Source organism: Dioszegia hungarica, assembly GCF_025882075.1.
Source record: "Dioszegia hungarica strain PDD-24b-2 chromosome Unknown MKK02contig_6, whole genome shotgun sequence".
Classification (NCBI taxonomy): Eukaryota; Fungi; Basidiomycota; class Tremellomycetes; order Tremellales; family Bulleribasidiaceae; genus Dioszegia; species Dioszegia hungarica.
The window spans coordinates 2,065,476-2,078,067 of record NW_026515768.1 but is presented as its reverse complement, the minus strand read 5'-3'; the positions used below and the strand labels follow the sequence as shown (position 1 = coordinate 2,078,067).

General features: G+C 58.4%; 4 protein-coding genes across 4 annotated transcripts; 2 read left to right on the top strand and 2 right to left on the bottom strand.

Moving 5' to 3' along the window:
* Window positions 1–106: 106 nt before the first annotated feature.
* On the bottom strand, window positions 107–3,138 carry MKK02DRAFT_22720 (putative heterokaryon incompatibility protein HET-C; the record flags this gene model as incomplete). Its single annotated transcript, XM_053086615.1, has 14 exons — window positions 107–544; window positions 602–685; window positions 732–782; window positions 832–1,049; window positions 1,103–1,274; window positions 1,325–1,471; window positions 1,524–1,601; window positions 1,647–2,124; window positions 2,176–2,419; window positions 2,469–2,480; window positions 2,526–2,577; window positions 2,660–2,776; window positions 2,828–2,848; window positions 2,902–3,138. 14 exons carry the CDS (start codon window positions 3,136–3,138, stop codon window positions 107–109), a joined length of 2,349 nt encoding a protein of 782 aa, XP_052948351.1.
* Window positions 3,139–3,874: 736 nt separating this feature from the next.
* On the top strand, window positions 3,875–4,627 carry MKK02DRAFT_31989 (uncharacterized protein; the record flags this gene model as incomplete). The annotated part of the gene is made up of 3 exons (XM_053088419.1): window positions 3,875–4,132; window positions 4,192–4,459; window positions 4,509–4,627. 3 exons carry the CDS (start codon window positions 3,875–3,877, stop codon window positions 4,625–4,627), a joined length of 645 nt encoding a protein of 214 aa, XP_052948350.1.
* A 735-nt stretch (window positions 4,628–5,362) lies between these two features.
* On the top strand, window positions 5,363–11,265 carry MKK02DRAFT_36244 (uncharacterized protein; the record flags this gene model as incomplete). Its single annotated transcript, XM_053089385.1, has 15 exons — window positions 5,363–5,767; window positions 5,812–6,076; window positions 6,122–6,246; window positions 6,280–6,477; window positions 6,502–6,525; window positions 6,586–6,611; window positions 6,651–6,784; window positions 6,854–6,867; window positions 6,892–7,457; window positions 7,497–7,565; window positions 7,593–8,562; window positions 9,097–10,201; window positions 10,251–10,393; window positions 10,439–10,904; window positions 10,958–11,265. The coding sequence occupies 15 exons, from the start codon at window positions 5,363–5,365 to the stop codon at window positions 11,263–11,265; spliced, it is 4,818 nt and encodes a 1,605-aa protein (XP_052948349.1).
* Window positions 11,266–11,535: 270 nt separating this feature from the next.
* On the bottom strand, window positions 11,536–12,385 carry MKK02DRAFT_42971 (uncharacterized protein; the record flags this gene model as incomplete). The annotated part of the gene is made up of 3 exons (XM_053092223.1): window positions 11,536–11,821; window positions 11,885–12,267; window positions 12,320–12,385. The coding sequence occupies 3 exons, from the start codon at window positions 12,383–12,385 to the stop codon at window positions 11,536–11,538; spliced, it is 735 nt and encodes a 244-aa protein (XP_052948348.1).
* Window positions 12,386–12,592: the final 207 nt, after the last annotated feature.

Genomic DNA, 12,592 nt, shown 5'->3' with positions numbered 1-12,592 from the left:
CCATGCCCCTGCCCCTGCCCATGAGCTCGTCCTTGCCGTCCACTATCCGCTACTCCATCAGTCCTCCTTCCTTTCCCCCCTACATCCCCTCTCCCCATGCGTTGGTCTAGGACCGATACCCACCCGGTGGAACCCAGCTGTCCCCTCCGCCTCCGCCCTGCTGATATCCCCCGCCCTGCTGCCCGTACCCGCCCTGGTTGTGCTGAGGCTGGCTGTTGTACCCGCCACCACCGCCGCCATACTGGTTCTGGTCTTGACCGTACTGCGGCTGCTGGTGCTGCTGGTACTGCTGGCCGTACTGCTCTCCTCCGCCATACCCGCCTTGGCTATGGCCGTATTGTCCACCCTGATTCTGGTCATAGCTCGGCGCCGAGTTGTAGCCGCCCTGCTGGTAGCTGCCCTGGTGGTGCTGGCCCTGACCTTGGCCGTCATAAGAGGTATGAGGCTGGTTCTGGCCGTAGGCAACATCGCCACCGCCGAGGTATGCCGCTGCGGCGCCACCTTGGTGTTGACCGTATGAAGGGGTGGAGTCGTATCCGCCGGACTGCTGTCCTTGGTATCCCCCGCCGCCGCCGGAAGAGTGGCCATGCCCTGTCGAAACGGGCTGGCCGAGTGGCTGGGACCCGGATTCGTCAATCCCGCGCCAGGCGTGTTGACCTCCACTGCCGAAGCCTTGCTGCCAAGGCTGATTTATCAGCTAATGGCCGCTCAAGGGAGGCAACGCGGCTCACCATCTTGCCAGACATGAGATCCTGACCGGCATTCAAGACCTGGTTCCCCGGCTAAATGTATGAGCTCCTCTCCCAGCTCTTGTCAGTACGTTCAGCTCACCACATGAACATTATGCGACGCCAGCATCCCCTGCAACCCCCCTTCACCCGCAATAGAATTATGCACGTGTCCGCTGTACTCGTCCTTGGCCCCAATCCGGATATTCTTGTGGTTCTGGACCGAGTCGGACGTGAGCCTTCGGAGCGTTTCTTGCTTGTTGGATCCTTGCTCGTCGATCCATTGACGGACCGTGTCGAGCATGAGCCGCTGGATCTGCGCTGCGCAGAGTCAGCTTTGTTTCATTGGCGCAACACAAATTAATCTAGCTCACAGTGCGGCTTCGCAAAGTCCGGGTGGAAAAGACACTCCAGGACAGGCTCGGTGACTTCCCTCGGGTCCATACCGGGGTTGTCCCAAGCCTTGACGACGAGTCCGACAGTGTACTCGACGATCTTCTGGGCGATTTTTCCAGCCGGCTCGTTCAGAATGCCGTTGAAGTGGTCCTAGAAAGTCAGCTCGAGCAGGGAGCTACATCACGATGCCAGGAGCTCACCTTGGAGAGGAAACTGTGGGTAGGGTCGCTCGAGTTGGCATCGTGCCAGACGATTTCCTGGTCGTTCGAGTCAATGACGGCTTGGGAACCTTGGCCGAGAGCGGCGGTAGCGTTACCAACGAGGGGCTTGACGAAGGGCTCGATGGTCTATATGATCAGCTTGGTCCTACTCTCGGCAGACTCGAGCTGATAGACCTACCTGGAGAACAAAAACAGCGATCGAGTTACCGAGCTTCTCTGTAAGGGCCGAAAGCCCCGGCACGCGGTCGATAAAGTTCTATTGATCAGCTTTCGCCCTCTTCTCGATCTCAATGAAGCTCACGTCGATCCGCTTCATCACCGCATCCCGGAAAGTCAACACCTTCCAGATCTGCGCGTGCAGTTCCTGCGGGGACATCTGCTGCGGGTCCATCCCGCCCGGCGCACTCCTCATATTCTGGATATCGTTCATATCGCGCGTCAGACTATCCCCTTCATTGCCCGGAAGCATCTTGAAGATGGAGATCAGTCCGCCCACGCCGGTCGTATCGCCGGGCCCGGAGCGGGAGGCGTCCATCGACTTGGAGAGGTCCGAGATGGACGCTTGGGACAGGTGGTCCCCTGCTTCAGACATGAGCGAGTGGATGAAATCGGCTCCGCCGAATGTGCCGGTGACCATGGGCGAGACCTGCTTGCCGTTGGGCGCTTGGATACGGACGTTGGTGCCGACGTGGGTGAAGACTTGCGAGTAGCCGAGAGTGACGAGGGCGACTTCGACAAAGTTGGAGTGGGCGGAGAAGTCCTCGAGCGTGTGTAGGGCGCTAAGGATCAGCTTGGTCCCCGGAAGTCGATCAAGAAACAAAGAAGCTTACCGTCCGAGAAGCTGGAAGCTGACGTAGCTGTCCGCCTTGTCGCCAGTCTGGCGGAATCTGCGTCCTGCCGCGATACATTGGGTAAGAATGTTGCGTACGAGAGCGGAGGAGGTGGCCCATCCTCCAGACTCGTTGGCAATGTAGTTCTTCATGCCGGTCCGAGGGTCGATTTGGAGCTCCCGGTCGTCGACGGGACCACGGAGACGGGGGTCGTACTTGCGCGCATCCTCGCCTTCGCCATAGCCTACAGTCAGCCATGAGGTCAGAGCAGGAGCTGAGAAGTTATGCCGAACCTTTCGGGTTGTCTGGGATGTCAGCTGCAGCCGAATGGATCTAAATTCCTAACTCACCAATGTGCTCTTCGGGCCTGTAGCAGCCGAGGCTTTCCTTGGTCACTTCGAACTAGATCGTCAGCTTGGAACGGCTTCAAGCGTTCGTCAGCTAACCTCTTCGGTGACATATCCTGTGTAAGATCAGCTTGGACCCGGCACGAAAAGTAAAAGTTGAACGAACCGTGCGCTAAGAATCCCAAAACGCAGCAAGTCGTGATGATGGTCTGCAGTCCCGTCTTCTTGAGTGCTCCAACGTCGACAGCTTGGGACTGAAAGGTCAGCTACGCGATCCGGCGGTTTGTGAGGGGCGACCAGCTCACATAATCCCGCAACCAGTTTCCCTATCGCGTCAGCTCAAGGATTTCTGAAAATCGCCCGGTTCAAGTCAACTCACAAAGTACACCCTGCTCTTGTCAAGGTTCGTAAACTTCACGTTCCGACCCAAGAAGCCCCCGCCGGCCGCCTTGGCCATGTTGGCGAGTGCATCCTCAATATCACCATGCCTGAAGGCTTTGCCTTCGAGGTATGAGTACGAAGGGATATTACCGGCTCCGAAAGCAGCGACGGTGGGGATGAAGGAGAGTGCGATAAGGCACACGAGAAGGATGAGGAGGGTGGATGTGTTGGGCATATTGGCTATGCTCTATGGGGGTGAAGATGAGGTAGAGAAGAGAGAAGTCGATCAACCTTTGCTTCGCTGCCGCACCGCTTGCCTTGCCTTGCTCGCTTCCAGGCCATTCCTCAGCGCGGGGCTCCAATGACGCACCGCCACGAGGGGGTGTATTTGGTCCTCCCTCGTAGATGCCCTCAGGGCCAACAAGCAACAAGGCCAACCACTGAAAGGCTTCTTGCACTCAACTCTCCTCAGCTCGTCCCACTCAACGCAGCCTGATCCGCCGTCATCGACGTGCACGTCACATTTTGGAGGGCAATTACATGTGCCTGTTTCAACTCGCTGTATGCGGCGCCTCGAGCATGAGCGAACGTTATGCAGAGTCGCAGACCCTCAAAGCCTAAAAAATCAACTACTCGCCCCGCGTCACCCCTTTCCTCTCCGTGTCCTCTCGACCCTCATTTCCGCCGTGCGAACCGCAATAGGCTTCACGCTGCTCAAGCTGACAGAGACGAGGAGTAATTTACCTACCAAGAATATGGAAGGCCGTGTCAAATGATTTACCCGACGATTCACCCTCATACTCAGCCCACTCACCAACGGCCTCGTAGTTCCGCATCCCGGGCCTCTCGACACCACTTCCCTCCCGTGGAAAGACTTTCACGGTCAGGAAAGGCTAAGCCTCATACGCTGAGCTCACCCCCCTCACTAAACAACCCTCCTCACTCCCCATTGCTCAGTCACGCCCCTCGTGATGCCCTCCGAGAGTGTTTCATACCACCTCGCGGACCTGGTCGACCGGAAGGCGGAACAGGTCCACCTGGCAAATCAACTACAGTCAGATATCCGCAATCAGCAGCAGGAGCTGAAGGAGCGGCTTGACGACCTGGACGAGGAGGTGGACGAAGACGGGTTGTCAGAGGGGACCAAGCGGGGGGTCAGGCAACTGGAACAAGACATGTGGCGATGGGAGAGGGACAACTATGAAACCATGGGGCTGATGACGCGCGAGGTGAGATATACACAAGTTTCGGCTCAGTAGAGGCTACCGAATCGTGACTGACACTGTAGCTGTCCGGACTCAGTCTGCTCAAAGCCTGGAATGCTCTACCTTCTGCTCTCAAACCGGAGCCGCGAGATCCAGCACCTCAAGGCCGCGTGCTCCTCCTAGACTATGCCACTCAGATCGACCGTAAATTGCTCGACGAAGTCGGGAGAACCCAGCAGCTACTGGCCGAGCGAGATCAGGCGGTCGAGAAGGCGATCAAGGAGAAGTCAGCAAGTGATGCCGAGAAGGAAGTCCTGGTGGCGAAGTTGCGAGCCGCCGAGGCAGACAACGGTGAGTCCAGGATCACAAGTCACACCCAAGGAGGTCAGCTGATCCGCAGAATCGTACAAAGAGAAGATTAAGGAGTTGCAGTTGCAGATGCAGATGGGCAGCATGGGGCTCGGAGGTCAAGACGGCGAGAATGCTCGAAAGGTTGCGGCCTGCCGAGAGCAGAGCTAGTGAGTTGGCCTCAGTAAGATGGCTGTTTCATGAGCTTCTGCTGATTCACAGAAGGCTGCTCGAAGGCATCAAAGGTTATGTCGGATTCGATCATGCGAAGGGAGACGATGTCAGGGGTGGGGCGGGGCCGGAAACAGATCGAGAGTGATTAGGAGGAAAGGCTGGTGGGGAATTTGCTGTTCAGAGTATCATCTATGCTATCTCATGTGCAAAGCGGGCCCCACTGCGACCTCAATAGCACTTGCTCACGCATGCTATGCTTCCGCTGCCAGCTCCTCCTCGCCGCGTACAGGGTGAGACCTATTTTAATACGCCCTCCCCGTTAAGTCGCGTACGTAACATGCCTGGCGCGTGGTGTCTCAAAAGATAAACACGGCTTGGGGGTCGTCGATCAACTTCATCTTTAGCCATCTCTGTAGCGGTCCCTTCTCCACGCTGCCCTCAGTGTAGTGCGAGGCGCTGACGAGGTGAGAACAGAAATTGTGACCTCCGTGAGTCGCGCTCGTCCCGCGAGATGTGTACCTCGATCCAGCCGTCGAAGGCCACGGATTTCTGTCGCTTCCTACATGTGCCCGAGCGGCGTGCTGACCTCGCAGACCCCACGCATGCATCTTTCATCTTCCGTTTTCATCCAATTGGACCAGGCCTAAGCTCGTCAGTCATATATGGTATAGAATCACCTATCCTAGGTCATAGCTGACCACCCCAGAGCTCGACCCTCAAACTCCAATCACCATGTCGGACCCCTTCGGCTCCCCGGTCAAGTCGGTGTCCCGCCAGCGGTCCCGACCGAACCTCACCATGCCTCTTCCTGCCCTCCCCTCCGCTCGTTCTCTCAACAGCATCGCGCGCTCCCCCTCCCCACCTCCCACCGCCGCACGCACCATCAATGGCGAACACCTCAAATCGCACCTCGCCTCCATGGTCGACCACAAGGCGAGCCAGCTTCAGATGATTGGACAGCTGGGCTCAGAGATCCTGAGACAGCAGCAGGAGCTGAACGAGCGAATGAAGGATCTGGACGACGAGGGGGATGAAGAGCTGGATGAGGGGACAAAGCGGAGGTTGAGGGATCTGGAGATGGCCGTGGGGAGGTGGGAGAAGGACAATGACGATACCTTGAGAGAGATCAGCGGGAAGGTGAGCTCAGCATTGTGCAGCACGAGATTAGGCTGACAGCATAGCCCTCTATTCTTGAGCTTGAGATGCCAACGGCAGACACACCATCTTCAACACTCACTCGACGCCAACGCAATCAGCAACACCGCGCTCTCGATATGGACTTTGCTACTGAAATCGGTCAAAATCTACTAGCGGAAGTCCGGAGGCTACAGGTTCTGCTGAGCGAGCGGGATAAGGCGGTAGAGAAGGCTCTCGAGGAGAAGGAGAGTAGCGAAGCTGAGAAGGATGTTCTGCTTGCTACGTTGAGATCTACTGAGAGCAGTGTCGGTGAGTTGGCTTTCATTCTTGTCTTGACCTATAGCTGACGAGAAGAACGCTACAAGGAGGAGAACTGGAATCTCGAGGTCAATCTCCAGGAGATTCGCAACACCTACTCGGAAACCACTGAACAGCTCCAAAAAATCAACCAGGAGCAAAATCGCCTCAGCAAATCGCTCGTATCTTCGCGCGAATTAGCGGAGATGTACAAGACGGACGCCGAGAAACACTCGCAGATGGTGGAGGAGCTCCGCCAGCGCCACGAGACGGAGATGGCACAGGCGAGGCGCGCGACTGCGGGTCTGCAGCGGGAGCGGAGTGATCTCCTCACTGAGCTCAACGGGGAGCGTCAGCGGGCCATCTCGGGCGTCCGGGCGCGGGCATCTCGGGGCGGGTCTGCTAGTCCCGCCGTCCACGTCAATGGGCGTGAGCAGGAGGATGACGATGACGACGAGGACGTCTTTGGCGGAGGCGCACTCAGTCCTCGGAAGCGCCCCGGGTTCGACGCCAACGACCAGGCGCTCTCCCCGTCCCAGCTGTACGAGTCGGACTTTGGGACGCCGGATCCGACCCCGTCCAAGAGCGACAAGGGATATCATCGATCCCCGCTTGGAGAGATGTACGTCAACGAGATCGACGAGCTGCGGACCAACCTCGAAAAGGCTCAGGCGGAGATTGACCGGCTCAAGTCTGGCGCGGTGGACGAGTTTGGCGTCCGTACCGGCGAGGATGAAGACTTTGGGCCTGTCTCCAATCGCGGCAGGGGGTCTGCGCGGGGACGGCGAGGCAGAGGACGTGCTGTACCCGCCAGTATTAGCCGGAAGTTCGGGTCGACTCGTACCCCTTCTGGCCTCTCTGCGGCGGGCGACAACTCATTCGACTCTGGCTCGTCCGCTACTCCCGACCTCCTCCGGACACGCGGAACGGCCAACATGGACTCTCCCCTCTCGTCCAGCCCCAACCTGCGGCAAATCGACTCGCTCGATAGTCTCCACCTCACCACCAAGGGCGCACTCTCGGATGAGCTCGCCCTTGGTATGGGTATGCCGGATTCTGACCTCCCTTCTCATGACTCATTCGACCTCCCCTCAGGCGTACCAAGCTTCATGACTACCCGACCTACGGACTCTACCATTTCCGAGCTCGCTACACCCAAGCTCTCCCAACTCCCCGCCGACATCCCTCCATCCCCCTCGGCCGGCGAACGCACACCCACCAAATCCCACGCCCAACTCCCCCCGAGCAGGATGTACGAAACCATGACTCGCTCCTCCTCCATCGAGGACGGGCTGACAACGGATACGGACGACGCGCACTATACCGATGCGCGCTCATCGGTCGGTACACTCACCCCGTCCCAATCGCATGCGGATCTCACGGACGCCGACGCGTACGCTACGGGCCAGGAATGGCATACTGCCGCGGAAAGCTCAGCGGGCGAGTCGTCTGACGAGGACGAGCGGGAGAACCGCACCCGTACCATCTCCAACCTCAGCTCGTTTGCCCCCGGAACGACCAACCATAGTTGGATGGCGAGGCGGATGGCGAGTCGTGAGGGTATGAACCAGCCCAGGACTGTCGAGGTGGAGAAGATTGTGGAGCGGATCGTCGAGGTGCAGGTACCGGTGGATAGGATCATGGAGGTACCGGTTGACCGGATCGTGGAGAAGATTGTGGAGGTCCCGGTGGAGGTCATCAGGGAGGTCGAAAAACGGGTGGAGGTGCCCGTGGAAGTCATAAGGGAGGTGGAGAAGATTGTGGAAGTTGAGAAACGGGTGGAAGTACCGGTTGAGGTGATCAGGGAGGTGGAGAAGATTGTGGAAGTGGAGAAGCGGGTCGAAATCCCCGTGGAAGTCATAAGGGAGGTGGAGAAGATAGTCGAGGTCGAGAAGAGGGTTGAGGTGCCGGTGGAAGTTATAAGGGAGGTGGAAAAGATCGTGGAAGTGGAGAAGAGGGTCGGAGTACCCGTCGAGGTGATAAGGGAGGTGGAGAAGATTGTCGAGAAGAGGGTCGAAGTACCCGTGGAAGTCATCAGGGAGGTGGAGAAGCGAGTCGAGGTGCCAGTGGAGGTCATCAAGGAGGTGGAGAAGATCGTCGAGGTGGAGAAGCGGGTAGAAGTACCGGTCGAGGTCATCCGGGAAGTCGAGAAACGCGTCGAAGTCCCGGTCGACCGCATCGTCGAGCGCATCGTCGAAGTCGAAAAGCGCGTCGAAGTGCCCGTACCGTTCGAGGTCGTCCGGACGGTCGAGGTCGAAAGGCCCGTCGAGAAGATCGTGTATGTCGACCGGGACGTTGAGCGGACCGTCGAGGTCGAAAAGCCGGTCGACCGGATCGTTTACGTCGATCGGGACGTTGAGCGGATCGTCGAAAAGCCGGTCGACCGGATCGTACACGTCGACAGGGAGATCGAGCGGATTGTCCACGTTGACAAACCGGTCGATCGGGTCGTACATGTCGACCGGGAGGTCGAGCGGGTGGTGGAACGCCCTGTCGAGGTGGAGAAGATTGTGGAGAGAGTGGTGGAAGTGCCAGTCGAGGTGATCAGGGAGGTACGCGTGGAAGTGCCGGTGGAAGTCATCCGCGAGGTCGAGAAGCGGGTCGAGATACCCGTCGAGGTGATCAGGGAGGTGGAGAAGATTGTCGAGGTGGAGAAGAGGGTCGAAGTGCCGGTGGAGGTGATCAGGGAGGTAGAGAAGCGGGTGGAAGTCCCCGTGGAGGTCATCCGCGAGGTGGAAAAGGTTGTCGAGGTGGAGAAGCGAGTGGAAGTGCCGGTGGAGGTGATCAGGGAGGTGGAGAAACGGGTAGAAGTCCCCGTCGAGGTCATCCGGGAGATCGAGGTGATCAAGGAGGTCGAGAAGATTGTCGAAGTGGAGAAGCGCGTCGAGGTGCCGGTCGAGGTGATCAGGGAGGTCGAGAAGCGGGTCGAAGTGCCCGTGGAGGTGATCAGGGAGGTGGAAAGAATCGTGGAGGTCGAGAAGCGGGTGGAAGTCCCTGTGGACGTGATCAGGGAGGTCGAGAAGATCGTGGAGGTGGAGAAACGGGTCGAAGTCCCCTTCGAGGTCATCCGGGAAGTCGAGCGCATCGTCGAGGTCCCGGTGGACCGTATCGTCGAGCGGATCGTCGAAGTCCCCGTAGACCGCATCGTCGAAAAGATCGTCACCGTCCCGGCTACTCGGTCGGCTCACAATGACACATCCGTTCAAACCGACGCCATCCCCGCTCTCGGCCCATCCCTCATCACCCCTGCTCCAGACTTGGGCATGTTCCGCATTGCCCAAGGCACCAACTACGACTTCCTCAAAGCTCCTCCTTCCCCAGCCACCACAGCCCAATCCCGGCGCATCTCGGCAGAGACGTTCGGCCGCAGGGAAGACGAAGCTGGTCTCCCCGGCTCCCGCTCGGTCTCTGGCGCCAGCATCGAGGGTCTTCCTATTGCTCACACTTCTCCCGATCTATCCCGCCCGCCCGTCATGGCACTTCCTCCTCCGCCGCCCGGTCCTCCTCCAGCCGGTATAGCCAAGACCATGGCGACAGCCCCGCCCCGCCCTCAGTCCCCCCCTCCCAACGACTTTGTCTCCCGCTCTGCCACGCCCGGTGGCACTTTGGCTAAGAAGCGCCTGTCCAAGCCGGCGCCTACCTCCGCCGGGTCCGCCATCCGCGCTTCCGACATGGGCCCACCGCTCAGCATCTCCCGGCAGACCTCAACCAGCAGCTTCCGGAATCCCGAGCCATCCACCCCCAAAGCCGACTCTCGGGCTTGGCAAAAGTCCCGCGAGACCGTCAAAAAGCACGCAACACATGTCATCTCTACCTCGGGGCGGCATTCTGCTACATCCAGCTTCTCGGAGGCGTTCAACCGGAACCCGTCACTCTCTTCCGTCGAGTCGGTCATTCCTCCTGGTGCCTCCAAGGGCAAGCAGGGTATGGGGACGACCGATCCTGCCGTTATCCACGCAATCACCCAGACCATGATTGGCGAGTACCTCTTCAAGTACACCCGAAGGACCATCGGGCGCGGCCAGAGTGGGAATCGGCACCAGAGATACTTCTGGATCCATCCCTACACCAAGACATTGTACTGGGGTGAGGAGGATCCAGGAAGCTCGGTCGCGAGCGAGTCCAAGGCCAAGTCTGGTAAGTTGTCAGCTACCTTTGGATTGGATGGGATGAGCTGATCTTTCAGTGTTCATCTCGAGTATCAAAGTCATCGACGACAGCAACCCCCTCCCGCCTGGACTGCATAACAAGAGCATCATCGTTGCTACCCCCGGACGGGAGATTCAGTTCACGGCGCCAAACAAGGACAGGCACGATCTTTGGGTCTCAGTGAGCTGGATGGTCACCAGGTTCCGAGCATGAGCTGACTTTTAGGCTCTCCAATTCTTGTTACAGCAGCAGAACGGCGTCTCTCCCTCCGGCGATATCGCCCAAATTACCGTCCGCCAATCATCTCTCAGCCGTCAACCCCTCGGCCCTGTCGATGAACAAGGCCGTTTCACCCAGCCCAAGACCCCATCGGCGATGCCAAAATCGCCGATGTCAATGCGGTCATTCCGAAGCGACAACCGCTCCCTCCAGTCCATGACACCCAAGCCGCCACGCGCAGCCAGCTCCATGTCCCAGCGTCCGCCCTCGACACTTGGCAAGCGCTCAGGTACGGCAGCGTATGATTACTGGGAGCGATACACTGCTCGACACGCGGTCCCGGATACGCTGAGAGGTGGACACCGGTTCGCTGGCGACTATAAGTCGAGCAGGGGGAGAGACGAATATGACGTGGTGGATCCGCAAGAGGGCGATGACCAGGACGAGTACGAAGGGATGGATAATGTCCGAGGTGAGTTTCTGACCCCCTAGCAGACTCGCTAGTCTAGTCAGCTGACACTGCAGCATGCTGCGATGGGAAGCATCTCGTCGGCGATCACAAACATCATCACTCCCAGCGTAACGACCGCAGCCAGACTCCCGCTAGCCAGACCCCTTCCGTCCGAGCCTGGTCCATCGCTAGCCGACGCAAAAGCACCGCCAAACCTACCGCTGCGTCCCTCTTTGGCAGGCGCGATGTAGAAGGGGACGGAACGAGTCTGAATGGCAGCTCGTATACTGCGGAAGAGAGGGCGGGGACTGTTGGCGGGAGGAGTAAGAGCGCGTTGGGGTTTAGAGAGGGGAGTATGACACCTACACCGGCCATGCGGTGAGGCGACGAGGATAAGAGAATGGGGGACTTGTTTCTTGATCTGTACATATTTTCGTATCTTTGCTTGGTATCATTTGGTTTCGTTCAGTCGGTGTGTGCGTTGAATGCAATGGTTGCGCCTAAGCCTTCACGGGAATGAGCAGCAGCAGCCCTTCGGCGAAATCGGCGAATTACACTTGAGGAATGAGGAGGAGGAAACTTTGTCCAGCCATCATTCAGATCCCGATCAGCAAAGTATAATATGGTCTTATCTACCGTACTAGAGCTCCCTTCACTGACCGACACAGTTCTCAGCTACATGAGCGCCATCGGCAGGCGCAGCTTCGTCTTTCACTGCGTCAGCCTCGGACTTCTTCTCGTCCTTGCCCTTCTTCTTGCCGCCGGACTTGCGCTTCTTGATCCTGAGCGCAGGCAGCTCCTCCACCTTCCTCTCCTCCACCTCCGGCTGGATATCTGGGTCGCAGCCGTCGACGACTGGGTCGCCGGTAGTGGTGTAGATATCCGCAAGACCGTCGATCTCCTGCCCAGCATCACCGATGTAGTAGACTTGCCAGTCCCTAAAACGTCAGCCACTTTCTGGCATCATCCGAGACGCAATTTCCACTGGAGAGGGTACATACACGTCGTCAATGAGAAGCCAATCCAGCTCGGCTTTGGCAGCGAGATGAAGGTGGAAGCGTGGGCGCCGGTCCAACAGCTCGTACCTGGCGTACGCCATCGCCAAGGTCTCCGGCCGGTTCCGCATGACGATTTCCATCATCTCGGCGTGAGGAACGGGGAAGGTCGTCCGGCTCGAGATGCGCGCACTCATCTCTTGCACGCACCACGCCTGGATATCGGCTTGCTTGCAGTAGACGACGAAGCACCGGGCGGTGATGATGTCCCATCCGGCGGGAAGGTGGGGTGTGTACTCGTAGTTGTCCGGAACGACACAAACGCGACGGGAGTAGCGGGCGTAGGCGGAGAGATTTGCCCAGTTGGGGACACGAAAAGCTCCGCGTTCCTGATCTATTAGCCTCACTCAGAGCTGCCAGGTCTCTCGACGACGCATGTACATACATCAATATAGCGTCGGATTCTATCCTGCGTTGTGTCATCCAGTTCTCCGAGGTAGACGGCATGCCCAGCGAGGGACTTCAGCGCAAAAACTGTGTAAAGTGATGGCAAGATGGGGGGTTTGGACTTGGGATAGGGCGATTGATAGCGGGCCGTGTAGAGTTGACAGGCAAGATAGTTGACTGCTCGGGATAAGTCCGCCGCAGCGTTAGCTTATATAGTGGGCGATGCTCCCGCAGGGGCAGGTCGGCGCATACTAAAACGCGTCATCG